Source organism: Rana temporaria, chromosome 4 (genome assembly GCF_905171775.1).
Source record: "Rana temporaria chromosome 4, aRanTem1.1, whole genome shotgun sequence".
NCBI lineage: Eukaryota > Metazoa > Chordata > Amphibia > Anura > Ranidae > Rana > Rana temporaria.
This window is the reverse complement of record NC_053492.1, coordinates 56480162-56498279: the sequence shown is the minus strand read 5'-3', so window position 1 is coordinate 56498279 and position 18118 is coordinate 56480162. Positions and strand designations below refer to the sequence as shown.

The following is an 18118-nucleotide window of genomic DNA, read 5'->3' as shown; positions in this document are numbered from 1 at the left end:
TTGTCGCCACTGTGCCCACCAATTGTCACCACTGTGCCATGCCAAACGCAGCCAATTGTCACCACTGTGCCATGCCAAACGCAGCCACTGTGCCATGCCATTGTCACCACTGTGCCATCAATTGTCGCCACTGTGCCATGCCTTTGTTGCCACTGTGCCCAGCCAAACGCAGCCACTGTGCCATCAATTGTCGCCACTGTGCCATGCCAAACGCAGCCACTGCGCCATGCCATTGTCGCCACTGTGCCCATCAATTGTCGCCACTGTGCCATGCCATTGTCGCCACTGTGCCATGGCATTGTGGCCACTGTGCCCATCAATTGTAGCCACTGTGCCATGCCATTGTCACCACTGTGCCCATCAATTGTCGTCACTGTGCCATACCAAATGCAGCCACTGTGCCATGCCATTGTCGCCACTATGCCCATCAATTGCCACCAGTTTGCTCCTAAAATGCCACCAGATTGCCCCGCCGGGCACTTACCTTTCTCGGTCGGCCATCCTCGGATCCTCCTTCACGATCCCTCAAAGGAGTCCCACCCTCGATGTCGCTTCAGCCAATCAGGTTACCGTAACCAGAACCGGTGAACTTGATTGGCTGAGATGCCTGTCAATGTTAACCAGGGAACGCACACCCCGTGCGTCCCCTGGTTAACTATTTGGAAGCTGATTACAGCCCTCAGGCTGTAATCGGAAAGCCTAGCCGCTGGCTCTGATAGACACTTCCAAAGCCAACCAGCTGCCGTTATTCAGATGGCCGGCACTCACCAGGGGGCCGGCCATCTGAATAGTGGGCGGCAGCGACAATGCATGAATCTATGTATTGTTTTTCAGTGGCGGTGCAGGAGCGAGAGGGGGCGGCGCTTCTGCGCCCTCTATGGACGTACCGCCACTGGTGTAATCCATATTTATCAAAATAGCCCAGTGAGGACTAGAGTGGATCTTTCAGTAACATTACAACTCGGAGTATGTCATTTCTTACAAGTTACATTATACAATACAGTGGAACCTTGGATTATGAGCATAATCTGTTTCAGGATATCAAAGCGAGTTTCCCCATAGAAGTTAAAGCGGGAGTTCACCCAAAAATCAACTTTCTGCAGTTATATCCAGCATACTGCTGACATCTGCAGTATGCTGGTCTTTTTTTTTTTCTTTTGGTACTTATCGTTTTAGCAGTATTTCTTCTATGGCTCCGAGCGGGGATTACTTCCTGGTATAGGCGTTCCCAAAGGCAAGCAAGTTGATTGATGGCCTTCGATAGAGCGTCACGGCTTCCGAAAATAGCAGAGGTGACACTTGGCTGTTTACGGTGCCTGCGCCTGCCGTGTAGAGCTGACTGCACAGGCGCCGTAAATTGTAGAGTGTCACTCGTGTGTATTTTCGGAAGCCGTGACGCGCTATCGAAGGCTGTCAATCAACTTGCTTGTCTTCGGGAACACCTATACCAGGAAGTAATCCCGCTCGGAGCCATAGAAGAGATACTGCTAAAACGATAAGTACCAAAAAAAAAAAAAGAAAAGAAGACCAGCATACTGCAGATGTCAGCAGTATGCTGGATTTAACTGCAGAAAGTTGATTTTTGGGTGAACTCCCGCTTTAATAGAAACAAAAATAATTTGTTCCGCATTGACTTCTATGGCATGCAAAACCGCATGTGGCCAGAGGTGGGGGCGCCGGAGAGCCTCGGAAAAACTCGGAAAGGCTCAGGGACAGCTCGGCTGAACTCGGAAAGGCCTGGGAACGGAGTATTTATGAGTTTTTCTGAGTATTTCCGAACGGCTCGGCTCCGGTGCCCACACGCCTAGGGCCACACCAATGTGGCTTGAATCTTGCTCATGTTGTGAGACAACACTCGCAAGTAAGTCAGAATTAAAAAAATAAAAAAACTTGTCTGTTAATTCAATTTAAAGAAATGATCTGTCCACACAAACAATAACCCCCCTCCACCCTCCGCTAGGAGATTGCATTCTGACAGCGGCATTCAAAATTTGATAAGTCTATGGCAAGCTTCAAATGATTGTAAACGATCACCTTGTAAAACAACTCACTCTGTTTAAAATAGAAATGAAAGGCAAAACATTTGTGTATAGAAAGAAATGTAACGACCGATCTAGCCTGCACATTTAACCATAATCTGAGGTTTATAGCTAGCTTAGGAATTGTTAATTTTCACTGAATCTTCTGATAACTGTATCTATCACTCAGAACTGTTAATTGTGTTTTCCAGGTAATACCATTAAGAAGCAAGCGATCTACATCCTAATAGCTGGCATATGGTTGTACGCATTGCTGTGGGCAATATTCCCGTTGGTTGGCTGGGGCCACTACGGGCCAGAACCATTTGGGATCTCTTGCACCATCGCCTGGGCTGAGTTTCAGAATTCCACCAATGGATTTTCATTTATCATTAGCATGTTCATACTGTGCACCATCGCTCCTGCTGTGACCATTATTACCTGTTATACCAGGATAGTCTGGAAGCTTCATAAGGCATACCAAGAGATCCAGAACTATGACAAGATCCCCAATGCAACCAGAATGGAGAGGAAGCTCACCCTGGTAAGTTCCTATAGGGACCCAATAAGCCTAAAATGCAAGCAGTCTTGATAGTTACACGCTTAAAGGAATTATACCTTAAAGCAAACATGTGCTTTGCCCATGCAGGACAACACAACAAAATTGCTTCACTAACCCCTTCCTAAGCAGTATTTTCTTTACTTTCCTTCACCATCACTGCTTTCATTGAAGGTTGAAGAAGATACAAAGTACCTTTAGGAGGAACATGTGACAGCACTGGTGCTTTGTGATTGGCCCAGCATGGCCACATGAAGGTGGGAGGAGTCTTTCAACCCTCTGTAAGCTCTGACTGAAAAGACTCAGTTTATATAGGGCTTCCTCTTCTCTCTCCTGGTGGCTGATTGGTGTGGCAGGAGAGTGAAGGTAAGGAGGGGGTAATAAAGAGATCCAACAGCTTTGCCCTGCATGTTCAAAGCACACGTTCATTTTAAACCAGACCTATTCTCAAATGTTAAACTATGCTGAGAGGAGTACCTTTTCCAGAGGCTAGGGGCGAACTGACAACTCATGGGGCCCCCAGGAAAAAGGAGATCATGGGGCCCACTCTGTCCCTGCCCTCACTCAAGCCACACCCACATCTCTCTATCTCCTGATTTCTAGCAGGCTGAACGATAAAAAAAAAACTTAAGATCTATTGTATTTTGACAGGGAGAGCCCCCCACCAGAACATACCGGCTAAGAGCGCAGATCCGATGCCGATCAGCAGACCTTTTTCGGTCATGCCCCCCTGTCGTACACATGGGCCAAATGTCAACCAGTTTCTATTGAACTGTCTGATGCTGTCCGATATTCAGCCCGTGTGTACGCCCCTAAGCACTTGTGCACTCTCCCTCTTTATTCCTTAATCTCCCTCTTTCCATCTCTCACACCCTCTCTTTTTCTCTGCCTCTTTCTCTCTTCCTTTTTCTGTATCTCTCTCTTTCTATCCACCCCCCCCTTTTTTCTCTCTCCCTCTATCTCCATTCCTATTTCTCATACTCTGTGGCAGGGGAAATAGTCCCCAGTCAGGCAGAGAAAAAAAGGACAGGTGGGGGAGCGAAGCCCAGACTGAGCTGATAGTGTGATCAGATTGACCCCAGAGAGGAAAAGACACAGCTGCCCCTGAACACAGCAGACAACAATGGGCAGGCTCCCTCCTCATTACAGCTCACCTCTGCACCTCCCAACCACAGCTCTCCTCTGCGTCTCCATCCACAGCTCTCCTCTGCGTCCCCATCCACAGCTCTCCTCTGCTCCTTCCAACCACAGCTCTCCTCTGCTCCTCCCAACCACAGCTCTCCTCTGCTCCTCCCAACCACATCTCTCCTCTGCTCCTCCCAACCACAGCTCTCCTCTGCTCCTCCCAACCACAGCTCTCCTCTGCTCCTCCCAACCACAGCTCTCCTCTGCTCCTCCCAACCACAGCTCTCCTCTGCTCCTCCCAACCACAGCTCTCCTCTGCTCCTCCCAACCACAGCTCTCCTCTGCTCCTCCCAACCACAGCTCTCCTCTGCTCCTCCCAACCACAGCTCTCCTCTGCTCCTCCCAACCACAGCTCACCTCTGCACCTCCCAACAACAGCTCTCCTCTGCTTCACCATCCACAGTTCACCTCTGCACCTCCCAACCACAGCTCACCTTTGAATCCCAGTCCACATATCACCTCTGCGTCCCCGTTCACATGTCACCTCTGCGTCCCCGTTCCCATGTCACCTCTGCGTCCCCGTTCCCATGTCACCTCTGCGTCCCCGTTCCCATGCCACCTCTGCCTCCCCGTCCACATGTCACCTCTGCGTCCCTGTCCACAGTACATCTCTGCACCTATTGGACATCTGAAGTTTGCCTTCTTCCACATCTCACTTCTGCACTTACTTTCTATAGCTCTCATCTTTGCACACTATTCCATCCACAGCTCTCAACTCACACCCCTCACCCCATGAACAGCTCTTTTGTTTGTTGCTGCACACTTCAAATTTAATATCCCCTTCTAGGGCTGACCACCCGATCTATTAGGCAGCGGCCAGCTCGGGTTCAGCACACTGCACACTGGCTGCTCTCTCTCACACAACAGCGCTGTACAAAGTAACCTGGCTGGCCAGCCGGCAGCAGAGGCTCCCAGGGCACCAGTCTAGCTTCTGTCCAGTGTGCCGGAAATTGCAGCTCCTCAGCCCCCCCAGCTCTGCAGTAAGATTATTATCCGGATTGGTCCCCCCAAAATCCATACCAGACTCGTATCCGAGCAGCAGCCCGGCAGGTCAGGAAAGGGGGTGGGGATGAGCGAGTGGGCCCCCCCTCCTTAACCATGCCAGGCCGCATGCCCTCAACATGGGGAGGTACCCCCCACCCCAAAGCACCCTGCCCCCATGTTGATGAGGACGGGGCCTCTTCCCGACAACCCTGACCGTTGGTTGTCGGGGTATGCTGGCGGGGGGCTTATCGGAATCTGGGAGCCCCCTTTAACAAGGGGGCCCCCAGATGCCAGCCCCCCACCCTAGGTGAATGAGTATGGGGTACATCGTACCCCTACCCATTCACCTGGAGGAAAAGTGTAAAAAAAAATAAACACACTACACAGGTTTTTAAAATAATTTATTAGTCAGCTCGGGGGGTCTTCTTCTGACTTCTCCGCTCTCCGGGGGTCTTCTTCTGACTTCAGGGGTCTTCTTCCGTCTTCTCCGCCTCTCTTCTTCTGTTCTCTGCGCTCCCCGGTTCTTCTCTCGCTCTCTGGTGCCTTCTTCAGGGCTGGCTGCCTCTATCTTCTTTGTAGCTCTCTTACTAGCGGCGGCCAGCCCGGTCTTCTTCCATCGCCTTCTTCTTCCCTCTTCTTTTCTTCCGGTGTTGACTCAACGCTCCCTCCCGCTGTAATGCCGGGTGCGCGGCTCGCACCGATTTATATAGACCTTTATATAGGTCACCACCCGGAGCATTCTGGGACTGTGACGTCATAAGAGGCCTATATAAATCGGTGCGAGCTGCGCACCAGGCATTACAGCGGGAGGGAGCGTTGAGTCAACACCAGAAGAAAAGAAGAAGGAAGAAGACCGGGCTGGCCGCCACTAGTAACAGAGCTACAAAGAAGATAGCGGCTGCCAGCCCCGAAGAAGGCACCGGAGAGCGGGAGAAGAATCGGGGAGCGCAGAGAACAGAAGAAGTAAGCGGAGAAGACGGAAGAAGACCCCCAAAGTCAGAGGAAGAGCCCAGGAGAGCAAAGAAGTCAGAAGAAGACCCCCGGAGCTGACTAAAAATATTTTAAAAACCTGTGTGGTGAGTTTATATTTTTTTTACACTTTTCCTCCAGGTGAATGGGTAGGGGTACCCCGACAACCAATGGCCATGCGGCCTGGCATGGTTAAGGAGGGGGGGGCCCGCTCGCTCATCCCCATCCCCATCCCCTTTCCTGACCTGCCGGGCTGCTGCTCGGATACGGGTCTGGTATGGATTTTGGAGGGACCCCCACGCCATTTTTTTTCGGTGTAGGGGGTTCCCCTTTAAATCCGCACCAGACCCATGGGCCTGGTATGCCCTTGGAGGGGGAACCCATGCCGGGTTTTTTGTTAAAATTTGGCGTGGAGTTCCCCCTCAAGATTCATATCAAACACAGTGCCTGATATTGGCAGGGATCCAAGTCGGATCCCCATCGGACTTCAAGTCGCAGGGCAAAGTCGGATCAAAAGTAGTATCCTGTTCATGAAAGTCAGATGGATGTAGGATCAATGTAGGACCAATGTCGCAGAGCAAAGTAGGATGAAAGTCGTGTAGTATAGTGTGAACCCAACCTCAATGAACAAATTATTACAAAACTTTTTATTGAACATTTGTTTAGCTCATTACATGAAAGTAAGGTTAATAATATCATTTAGATTCTAAAATCTTTAGTTTTACTCATATTGAGGCAAAAATGAATACACCCCATGACAAAAACTACTCTATCTAGTATTTTGTATAAGCTCCGTGATTTGTAAGGACAGCACCAAGTCTTCTAAACCTGGAATGAACAAATTGGAGACATATTTCAATATCTATCTTTTCCCATTCTTCAAGAATTACCTCTTTTAGAGCCTAGATGCTGGATGGAAAGTGATGCTCAACTTGTCTCTTCAGAATTCCTCATAGGTGTTCGATTGGGTTCAGATCAGGAGACATACTTGGCCAGTAAATAACTTTCACCCTGTTTTCTTAAGAAATGCAACAGTAGCCATTTAGATGTGTGTTTTGGATCATTATCATGTTGAAAAAGTGCACAACAACCAAGGGCACAAAGTAATGGTAGCATCTTCTCTTTCAATATAGAGCAGTACATCTGTGAATTCATGATACCATCATTGAAATGCAGCTCCCCTACACCAGCAGCACTCATGCAGCCCCACAGAGGGACACTGCCACCACCATGTTTCACTGTAGGCACCTTGCATTTTTCTTTGTACTCCTCACCTTTGCGACGCCATATAGTTTTAAAGTCATCCTTTCCAAAAGCTTTTATTTTGGTCTCATCACTCCAGAGTAAAGAGTCCCAGTAGTCTTCTCCTTTTTCAGTATGGGCCCTGGAAAATTCTAGGTGGGCTTTTTTTTTGTGCATGGGCTTTAGGAGAGGCTTCCTTCATGGATGACACCCATGCCATTCCTCGGCAGTGTACGCCATATTGTGTCATGGGAAACAATCACCCCAGTTTGGCTTTTTACTTCTTTAGCTAACTGTAGTGAACTTGTCAACCCTTCTTATCAGAAGATGCTTCTGTCGCAGTGATAACGACGGTCTGGACGTCTCTGAGAGATGGTTGCAGATCCAACTTTGTTAAATTTTTGTATCACTTTTGCTACAGTATTCTGACAGATAAGTAAAGCTTTGCTGATCTTGTAGCCTTCACCTTTCTGTAAAGAAATAATTTTCTTTCTCAGGCCTTTTCTATTATATTTTCTCTTCCATGTGGTGCCATTGCTGACAGCATGAAGCGCTTCCGGGGTTTTCTTTAGGTAACACCCTTTTATAATAAACTGTCTGCTGGACACCTGTTTAATGAATAATTAGACTCACCTGTATTTGAATTCTTGGTAATTGGGATTTTGTTGTCTAAAATTTAGCTCTGCTTTTGTGGGGCCTTTTCACACGGGCGGACTGTTAGGCCCGCCAGCCAGTTTTTTAGGCGTACCTAAACGGGTGCTCCGTGCTCCTCTATGGAGCCACAGATCTCAGTGGTGACATGCCCGCTGACATCCGACCCACCAAAGTGTGACGGAGGAAAATCCTACTTTTTCCTTCAGTCTGGCGGATCGTGACATCTTTTTTGAGCATCTTGAAAATATAAAGAACAGTTTTCCACTTTCTGCAGAAAGCATAATTTCTGAACATACTAAATAAAAGTCCCATGCAGTGTTTACATATTTCCTTCATGTGAGTGGACAGGCATTATATTTCAAAGACATGCCAGGAAAAAGACCACACAATCATCGCATAATCTCTCACATCAAAGCAGTAAATCAATCATGAAGCTCTGCTAAATTAATTGGATTGCTGTAGAAAGCCCTGTACTGCATTAGATAGCTTGTCGAGTCTCTGGAGTTTAATTAAGAATATTGTCCTCACAAAATACTTAGGCTACCACTACTGAAATCTCCTTTTAAAAATGCTTGCTGTCTGGCTGTTATTCTAATCCAAAGGTTTGACGATTATTCTAGGTTTCCTTAAAAGTTAAACTTAAGCACAACTGAATTCTAACACCTTTTTATTTCTTTGAGACTCTGTACATCTGTGTGGCATGATTTGACACTGACTTTTTAGCTCGGAAATGTATTAAAATTCCTTTTTCTTTCATTACAAATGATGCTTCCTTCCCTCACACTGTAGTGGTCTTTGCTGGCATAGCTGAGTGACAGCCACTCCATTAGCATAAGTTTCCATAGATTTGTATTGAAGACAAAAATGGCATGTCTGACCAGTGTGCTGTCTGATTGAGTGTATTAGGTCTAACTGGTGCCTATTGGATAGAACAGTCCTATTTAGATACCCTACAGTCCTATTAAGACACAATGGCCCGGATTCAGATAGGAGTTACGACGGCGTATCTCCGGATACGCTGTCATAACTCTGAGTGTGCGGGGTCGTATCTATGCGACTGATTCGTAGAATCAGTTACGCATAGATTTCCCTAAGATCCGACTGGCGTAAGTCTTATACCGTCGTATCTTAGGCTGCATATTTACGCTGGCCGCTAGGTGGCGCTTCCGTAGATTTACAAGAGGAATATGCAAATTAGGTAGATACGCCGATTCAGAAATGTACATCCGCCCGGCGCATTTTTTTACGAAGTTTACGTAAGGCTTTTTCCGGTGTAAAGTTACCCCTCATAAAGCAGGGGTAAGTCATGTTAAGTATGGATGTCAGAAACGACCGAACAGCGTCGTATTTTACGTCGTTTGCGTAATTCATTCGCGAATAGGGCTGTACGTAAGTTACGTTCACATCGAAAGCATTGACAGTTTGCGGCGTAATTTGGAGCATGCGCACTTGGAAACGTTCACGGACGGCGCATGTGCCGTTCGTAAAAAACGTCAAATACATGGGAATTTAAATAAAACACGCCCACATCATCCACATTTGAATTAGGCGGGCTTATGCCGACACATTTACACTACACCGCCGTAACTTAGGGTGCAAGTTCTTTCTGAATACGGAACTTGCGCCCTAAATTACGGCGACGTAATGTATCTGAGATACGTTATGCCCGCCGAAAGATACGTAAATGTATCTGAATCCGGGCCAATGTTTTTCAGACTACTTATCTATTTTATATCTATTTTAATTGTGATTTTATTTAGCACCACAACGTGTTAGTTGTGGCAATTTGTAGTTAGTAGTATTTTGTGAAATTCAGCCTAACAAGTATAGCTAAAATGACGCTAATTACTAGTAACCATACCTTGATCTCAAAAAATGAGAACCTTCATGGGCATATTGGCAATTTAAATTTATTTGAAAAACAATCTGATATAAGCAAGAAATTCCAGATACAAAAATAGTTAAAAAACCAAAATGTAAAAGAGATTAAAAAAAAGCTGTAATATAAAATGCCACGTTAACAACAATGTTGCCCTAATGTATTTTTTAACAGGTTGTTTATGAAAAATAGTTAGCCGGAATGATTTTTTTTTTTTTTTTTTTTTTTTTTTACAGTTTGTCAGCCTTGATGAATACATAGGGGATAGTTGGCATCAATATTGCCTCATGAGATCTCAGTAATTAACTTGTTAAATAATGTGTCAGTGGCATCGCTATGGGGGTTCGGGGGGTGCACCCGAGTGACACACGCCAAAGGGGTGACATCAGTGCCACCTATATGGGGGTATCACAGGGGGGGGGCAGAAGCAGGGGGGGATTGGTGCGGCGGGGCAGGAGGACATTTACAAAATTATGCTCTGTGTCTCTTCCTCACCCTCTCCCACCCACTGGCTTTCAGCTGCTGGAGAGAGAGACACAGACATAGTGCATCATTCTATAATTGTCCTCCCGTACCGATCCCCTTTCCCTGTGCTACCCAGATCTGAGTCCCCCCTGTATGCCTGGGCCCCCCCTCGTCCCCCTGCAGCACCGTTGACTTCCCTTTCCCGCAAACTGATGCAGGCACACAGGCGGATGTAGAGTGGGGGAAGGGACTGGTCAATATGTCATTGACCGAACCCTTCTTTTTCTGAATTGGACACAGTGTGTAAATTGTACAGTTCGCTCCTGTGTCTATTCAGAGCATAGTAAACTGTAATTACTATGCCTCAGTTTATGAATGAGCAGGAGCCCCCATCTCCTGTTCACTCATCTTCAGTGCAACTGAGGCTACAGAGAAAGGAATTGAAGAATCTGTGCCCTCAATTCCTCTCTGTCTCAAAGGTAAGATGTTAGAGGTCTATTTAGACCCCTGATATTTTAATCCAACCCCCCTCCCCCCAACAGCATTGTAAAAATAAAATAGTAAAAAAAAAAATGTAAACTAAAAATATTTTTTTAAATTGTAAAAAAACAAAACAAAAAACACCAACCCTAGTGAGGCCACTGTACTGTGTTTTCCCAATAAGGAGATCATACATGTAACAAGTACCAAAATACATAAAAGAGCATAAGTGACAAAACAACCTAGTATAAGCTAGAATTCCCAGCTACAACAATGTTTAAAAAAAAGGCATAACATAAAATGTTTGGATACTCCAACAGTGGGGCCCCCTGCTAAAATGTCTGTCCATCTGGCAGTCTAAGGTGTTTTGGCCTTAAGCCACAAATTAATTACTTAATATTGATTTTTTTTTAAGTGAAAAATAGTCAGCAAGAATGTGTTTTTTTTTTTTTTTTTTTTACTTTGTCAGTCTTGATGATATAAAGAAAGGGGATAATCAGCATTAATATTGTCTCATGAGATCTCAAACACTAATTAAATTGTTAAATGCTGTGTTTTCCCAGTAAAGAGACAACAACTATATAAAATAAGATAATAATTAAACTTGAAATGTGCTAACTTAATTAGAAGTTCTGTAAATTTAAAAAGAAGTGTATTCACAATGTGAAGAGACTGGTGTTTGGTTTCCTTTTAGTATTAGATGGTATTTGGCCAGAGGCAGTGGTTGCTGTCACCAAGACTAGGAACTGTAAGGAATGGCCTAATTAAAATGAATGTATAATAACTGCAGAGAGAGAGGTGGTCTGGAGATTAGAGTCTATCAATTACTGTCAATGGATTATAATACGCCTGCCTATTTACAAAAATACATATTTTCTGCATGAAATAATTCTGAGCTATTTATCTCTATATGGTCTAGTCATCATAAGTGAATTTTTTTATTATTTATATAATAATAATTTACATAATGTAACAGGAAGAGCTGGAATACACAAAGTAGTCCGAAACACCCCAGACTGCCAGATGGACAGAAATTTTAGCAGGGGGTCCCACCGTTGGAGTATGCAAAACATACGAGAAGCCAGGGATGACTTTGTTTTCCTGGCTCCAATAATTAACATAACACTTTTTAGGTGAACTGAAAACAAAAATATGGCAGAGCAGGCATGGAAAATGTAAAAGTCACAAAAAAACTTTTGTGGACCTCCTGATCCTTTCTATCATCAAGTATGAGGCACGGATGAGCACTGATGTGGCATGATTGAGGCACAGATGGGCATGATTGAGGCACAGATGGGCACGAATGAGGCACGAATGAGGCACAGGTGAGACACGAATGAGGCACAGGTGAGACACGAATGAGGCACAGGTGAGGCACAAATGAGGCACAGGTGAGGCACAAATGAGGCACGAATAAGGCACAGGTGAGGCACGAATAAGGCACAGGTGAGGCACGAATGAGGCACAGATTGGCATGATTGAGGCACAGGTGAGGCATGAATGAGGCACATATGGGCATAAATTAAATACAGCTAGGCTAGAATGAGGCATGGATGTGCTGCTGCAGTCTCTCTCCTCTGCTTGCTCGCTGTACCGATCGGTATGTACAGCATGTGAGGAGAGAGCTGAACTGGGCATGTGCCGGTTTGTTGACAAGTGATCGCCCCATTCATCGGACAGAGCGATCATGTGGTAAAGGGCCGCTGTAATTGGCACTTTACCGCGATCCATGATGCGCCGGGTCCTGTGAACCTGGCGAGCAGAAACACTTCCGTGTGCATGTGGGAAGCGCGAGTCTGGGAGGACGTCATTGTACGCCCTCCCAGAATTAACTGACCAAGCTGTAGCCGTCATTCGGCTATAGCTCAGTCAGCAAGTGGTTAAAGGTTCTGTTGATGTTAACATACAAGAAACTAACTATAGTAGATGGTACTGCAAGCTGTCACGGCTCCAAAAAAAGTCTGTCTCCATCTCTAACACCTGCTGAAGGTGCTCACAGAAGATAGACAACTTATCTGTAGTCAGCAGCATAGGAAGTGAAGGAAAATTTGTTTGTGGGGCAGGGTTGGTGTACCAGGGAGGTCGTCACATCCTCCATGTTTCCCTCCTCATTGGGTGCCAAGCAAGGGTCACATGAGAAGTCTACCCCAGGGTTCTTCTGGGCTATGCTAGGCACTTTGTACATGCTCATTTGCCTTGAACACGGTGTAGCTTTACTTGAGCAACTCTCCTGACTCGGTAGATTACAAGCATGAATAAACTCTAGTAAACGCTCTGGATGTCATGTACACCAACATGGTAACTTGTGCAATTAGGAGAGACATACAGAGCCAATGGCCTCTCCGCCTGTCCAGCGTATCACCACTACCTTACTCCCAGTAACGGTATGAGGTCCCACCATGCACCTAGCACGGATTCCATGTGTGAACTTCACTTAAATCTTATGCCACGTACACACGATCCGGAAATTCCGACAAGAAAACTGTGGATTTTTTTCTGACAGAATGTTGGCTTAAACTTGTGTTGCATACACACGGTCACACAAATCTTGTCGGAAATTCCGACCATCGAGAACGCGGTGACGTACAACTAGTACGACGAGCCAAGATCAGTGAAGTTCAATAGGCAGTTCGGCTCTTTAGCCCTGAGCAGTGGTAGTGGGTATTAGTACTAGCACGCTACATACTGCCACGCATGTTAATGCACAAACATTTACAAGCGTACATCATTAATTACAGCAAAATAGTCTCTAAACACTGTTAGGCCCCTTTCACACGGACGGCTGTTATGCCGCAGTTAAAAGCACTACAAATGTTTTGTGAAATTCAAGGCTCCAGGCACTGCGATTAGCTGCATTTGTACATTGCGATTACGTGCGGTTACATGCGGCCGCGTTTAGCTGCGGTACTCATTTCCATGGCAACCATGTCCTTCCTGTTCTTTTTTTTTTTCTCACGCCGCTATCCGCAATTGACAAAAAATACTGCGATTACCTGCGGTTATGTGCATATAGCTGTGCTACATCGCACCTGGACGCATTCAATTAAATTTTTTTACATGCGTACCAAACCGCATGTAACAAAATCGCAGGTAAACGCTGTGTGTGAATGAGGCCATAGGAAAACATTGTGTGCTTTTAGCTGCGGTAGAAAAATAGGAAATCCGCAGCGAAAAGCACCATTCTATTCGTCCTTGTGAAAGGCCCCTTAAAATTTACAATAGATGCATTCAGATGCACACAAAACAAAATGCAAGCAACACAGAAAGTATTTACCAGTACACTTAAAACCATGGTTTGCAAGCATAATTTGTTCCAGAAACATGCTTGTAATCCAAAGCACTTGTATAGCAAAGCATTTTTTTTACAGGGTATAAAAGAGAAGAGAGGCACCTCTAAGTGTAGCAATAAATTGCTAAATGTTGTACCTTCATTAAATGTAACCATATTGCTACACTAAGAGGCTCCTCTCTTCTTTTTTATACTCAGTTGTGACATGACGCTACTCTTATATCAAGACATCGCTTGTATAGCAAGGCAAAATTTATTAAAACATTTTGCTTGTCTTGCAAAATGCTCTCAAACCAAGTTACTCTCAAACCAAGGTTTTACAGTATATGTGGAAGTCACACTGCCTCATCAAGGATCCACTAGAAAGTGTGCTCCTAGCTCTAATCTATGAGAGTCCCCATGTTAAAACATGTATAGCAGGGATTAATTGTTTCAGATGACTGAAACAATTCCTTGGACATGCAAATATCTTGGAAAAAATACAGTGCAGCGCATATAAAAATCACAAGACACTCCTACAAATATTCAACATATATTGCAAAAATATAAAAATCAAAAATAAAATCACAAATAAGTGTATACATATAAACTGAGATAAAAGTCCCACTGAAGAACCAAAAGTAATTGAAAAATCTTCACTGTGTGTAATAGAAGAAATTGTAGATTGTGAATCCCAGAGAGCATCAAAGCTTTTCAACAATAGGACCACCACAGTGTGTAAAAAGTGGGGGCGACGAGGGAAAATAACAAAGGAGGGGGGAGGGTGGAAGAGCAGGTCAAAAGATCCAGAAGGAAGACTGAGGAGAATACAGAGGTGAGTCCAGCTGACAGACCTGAGGTAAATGCTGACTCCGGACAGTGACAGGAGTGGACATAAGTACAAGGTTACACTCATTGGCTAGACGTTTCCCGCCAAAAGATTTTTCACCAATCCAGTGCTCAACAGCTGAGGTAAATCTTCCTAGCACCAGCAGGCAACTTGTCACCTGAAACAAAAAAACAGAAAGAACCATCAAAGCAGCCATAGAGAGACATGTACTTAACAATCATCAAAGCCCTCTGTTAAGAGTAAAATTGATTTATAAAACAAATGGGTGTTAGAGGTGACAATCCTATGGGGCCACTTCTCTATTTTATTCTTTTGTGACCCTGACATTCCTTCTTTCTTGACGGGTCCCTATACTAAGGTGACCAGATTTTTTAAATGAAATCCGGGGACATATTTTTTCTTTACTAGTAATGGCAACAATCAGCGACTCTCTGCCCGTCGCCTCCGCCCGCCTCACAGCCTGTCAAGTCTTACTCTTCGGGCCCCGGCTACTACTGGGTGGGGAGCGGAGGAAGATCACTCCGCCAGGGAAGGCAAGGAGATAGGCAGGTGGCTGGCCGGGACTTGAGCCAAGGCAGAAGAACATGCGAGCGGAGCTGAATGGGCATGCGCCCGAAACTGAAGAAATATTCCCTCCGCTCCGACCAGCACATGATCATCAGAAAGGGGCACAGATAATAGAAAAAATAACAACCCCCCTATGCTAGTAGGTACGGCGGAGCGGGGGGGTGTAATTCAATTTTTTATTTTAATTCTGCACTGACTTTCTTTGAAATTGCCCCTGCCCCCTATTAAATCCAATCTGGGGACAAAACCAGGGACAGACTTGGTCCGGGGACAGTGTCCTCAATCAGGGGACTGTCCCCTGAAACTGGGGATGTCTGGTCACCCTACCCTATACCCCTTTTCAAATTCTCGTTGAGTCCAGGCAATGGTCAACTGCAATGTTGTCTGGAACTCCACTTCTGACATGCAATGCTAGCTCCTCGGAAACCCTTTTTTCTGTGGCGTATTTATGTAAAATATAATTGCCTGTCGGAGGATGTTCCTCCTCTTTTGTTCATAATGTGTAAGTCTGGGACTTAGTTATAAGTTTCAGTTCTGTGGTTTGGAAATGCCGATCCGTGGCTCCCCCCCCCCTCTCCCCCCTCTCCTTTTTCTTTCCCCTTTTTCCCTCTTTCTTTCCTTTCTATCCCATTCTCTCTTCTTGACTTCTCTGTCTCGGCTACCTTGTTATATCTTTATTGGTATGACCGGATTAAGCCCATGTAGGGTTTCCTAGGCTTTGATATCCTCTTTCCCGGCTTATCCACATTGTACGATCGTTGTCGGTCAATGATTCGAAGCTGAGGGAAATATTTGTTCATAGATAATCTATGCATTCTCTATTGGATTTAGTATTTTTTTTTTTATCCTTTGATGTTCTCCTGGTATTCCAACTGGGAGCTTAGGGCATCGAATCCCTCGGTATTGGAATTCCATATGCTGTTATGACTGTACAATGACCAGATATGTTTCTTGAATGTCTATACCATTTTATCCTTTCTAATAAAAAACATTGAAACATAATGTGTAAGTCTGTCTTTACCTATGTTGCCAGCCCTGGCCTCTGTGTGGGTGAACTAGAAGCTCCTCTTTATAATTTTGTTTTACTGGTATACTCTAACAAAAATGTATGAACAAGAAAAGGTTGAGAATGACTGCTCTAAGCTATGGCTTGGCCCAATAAAATGTCCAGCTGGTGTCTTTCACTTCTATATTTTTTACCAACTGAGCTGGTTGCACTTTCTAAGGACCATTGATGGACCATATTTGGTAGGTACTTTATTTGTATGTAGTCTAAGATGGGTTATTGTTCCCTAAAAGCTTATGTCAGTTCTTTTTTTCTTACTTCAAACAACAATATACAACCTTTGATCCTTTCCAATGCAACATTTTAGCTTGATTCTGCTTGGTTCTAATGACTTTCATTTACATATTTAAAATCACAACCTTTCTATCTCTCCACAGATGGCAATACTGGTCAGCGTTGGTTTTTTGGTTTCCTGGACCCCTTATGCGGTTGTCAGCTTTTGGTCTATGTTTCGTTCTAGCACAAGCATACCCCCAACTGTCTCTCTGCTGCCCTGCCTGTTTGCCAAGTCCTCCACCGCCTTCAACCCCATCATCTACTACACGTTCAGCAAGACCTTCCGGCAGAAAGTGAAACAACTGAAGTGCTGCTGTGGGTGGAGAATCCATTTCATGCAGTCAGACAACTCCGTGGATAATCCAGCGGTCTCTGTAATCTGGTCAGGAAGAGAAAACATACAGCTCTCCTCTGCTCTACAACTAAACAAAGGACAGACCAGCTCAACAATAACACAATGAGCAATGTTTCTGCTATGAGGGTAGTAGAGGGCACCTGTTGGTTACAAAAATGGGCATGTCCAAACATGGCTGATGGCAAAGTGCAGTAACCCCCAGCATCCAAACAGAATTGTTCTGGAATGGGACCCCGACCAGGGCTGTATTTATCATAATGGTACGCATGGGCCAGTGCCTAGGGCATCAGGGTTTATAAGGGTTGCATCAAGCGCCATCATTAATATGTTGTGACAATTTTTTTCCATACCCATTGCCATCTTTTAAACACCTCTGGACATTTGTGACTTATTGTCCACCATCACAGAAGCAAGCTCTTTCTCTTATTCAAACCCCACACATGCTCTTTCTCTCCCCTGATGCAGTAACTCAGAGTTTAGCATTTGAGAGATCACTCCTTTAATGGTGAAGGTAAACAGTAATGCCGCATACACAGGTTAGGAATTTCCAACAACAAATGTTCGATGTGAGCTTGTTGTCGGAAAATCCCACTGTGTGTATGCTCCATTGGACATTTGCTGTCGGAATCTCCGACAACGTTTAAAGGTTGGTTCTCAAATTTTCCGACAACAAAAGTTATCGGAAATTCAGAGCGTGTGTACACAATTCCGACGCACAAAATTCCACGCATGCTTGGAATCAAGCAGAAGAGCCGCACTGGCTGTTGAACTTAATTTTTCTCGGATCGACGTACGTCTTGTCCGTCATCGCGTTCTTGACGTTCGGAATTTCCGACATTTGTGTGACCGTGTGTATGCAAGACAAGTTTGAGCCAACATCCTTCGGAAAACAATCCACGGTTTTGTTGTCGGAATGTCCGATCGTCTGTACGCGGCATAACACCTAGGGGCCAGATTCAGAAAGAATTACGTTGTGCAGCGGCGGCGTAACGTATCCCATTTACGTTACATCGCCACAGGTTTACAGCGTAAGTGCCTGATTCACAAAGCACTTACCTGTAAACTTGCGGCAGTGTAACGTAAATCCACTCGGCGCAAGCCCGCCTAATTCAAATGGGGCGGGCACCATTTAAATTAGGCGCGTTCCCGCGCCGAGCGTACTGCGCATGCTCCGTCCGTCAAATTACCCGAAGTGCATTGCGCTAAATGACGTCGCAAGGACGTCATTGGTTTGACATTAACGTAAATGGCGTCCAGCGCCATTCACGGACGACTTACGCAAACGATGTAAAATTTTAAAT

At 45.2% G+C, this 18118-nt stretch overlaps 1 protein-coding gene across 1 annotated transcript in view; it reads left to right on the top strand.

Moving 5' to 3' along the window:
• The window catches only part of LOC120936231 (opsin-5-like), a 65934-nt gene extending 48528 nt beyond the window's left edge, over window positions 1–17406 (top strand). The window contains exons 3-4 of the mRNA XM_040348430.1: window positions 2231–2562; window positions 16564–17406. Of these exons, the coding sequence (XP_040204364.1) occupies window positions 2231–2562; window positions 16564–16923 (692 nt within the window). The 3' untranslated portion in view covers window positions 16924–17406. The remainder of the gene's footprint in view (window positions 1–2230; window positions 2563–16563) is intronic.
• The last annotated feature ends 712 nt before the right edge of the window (window positions 17407–18118 follow it).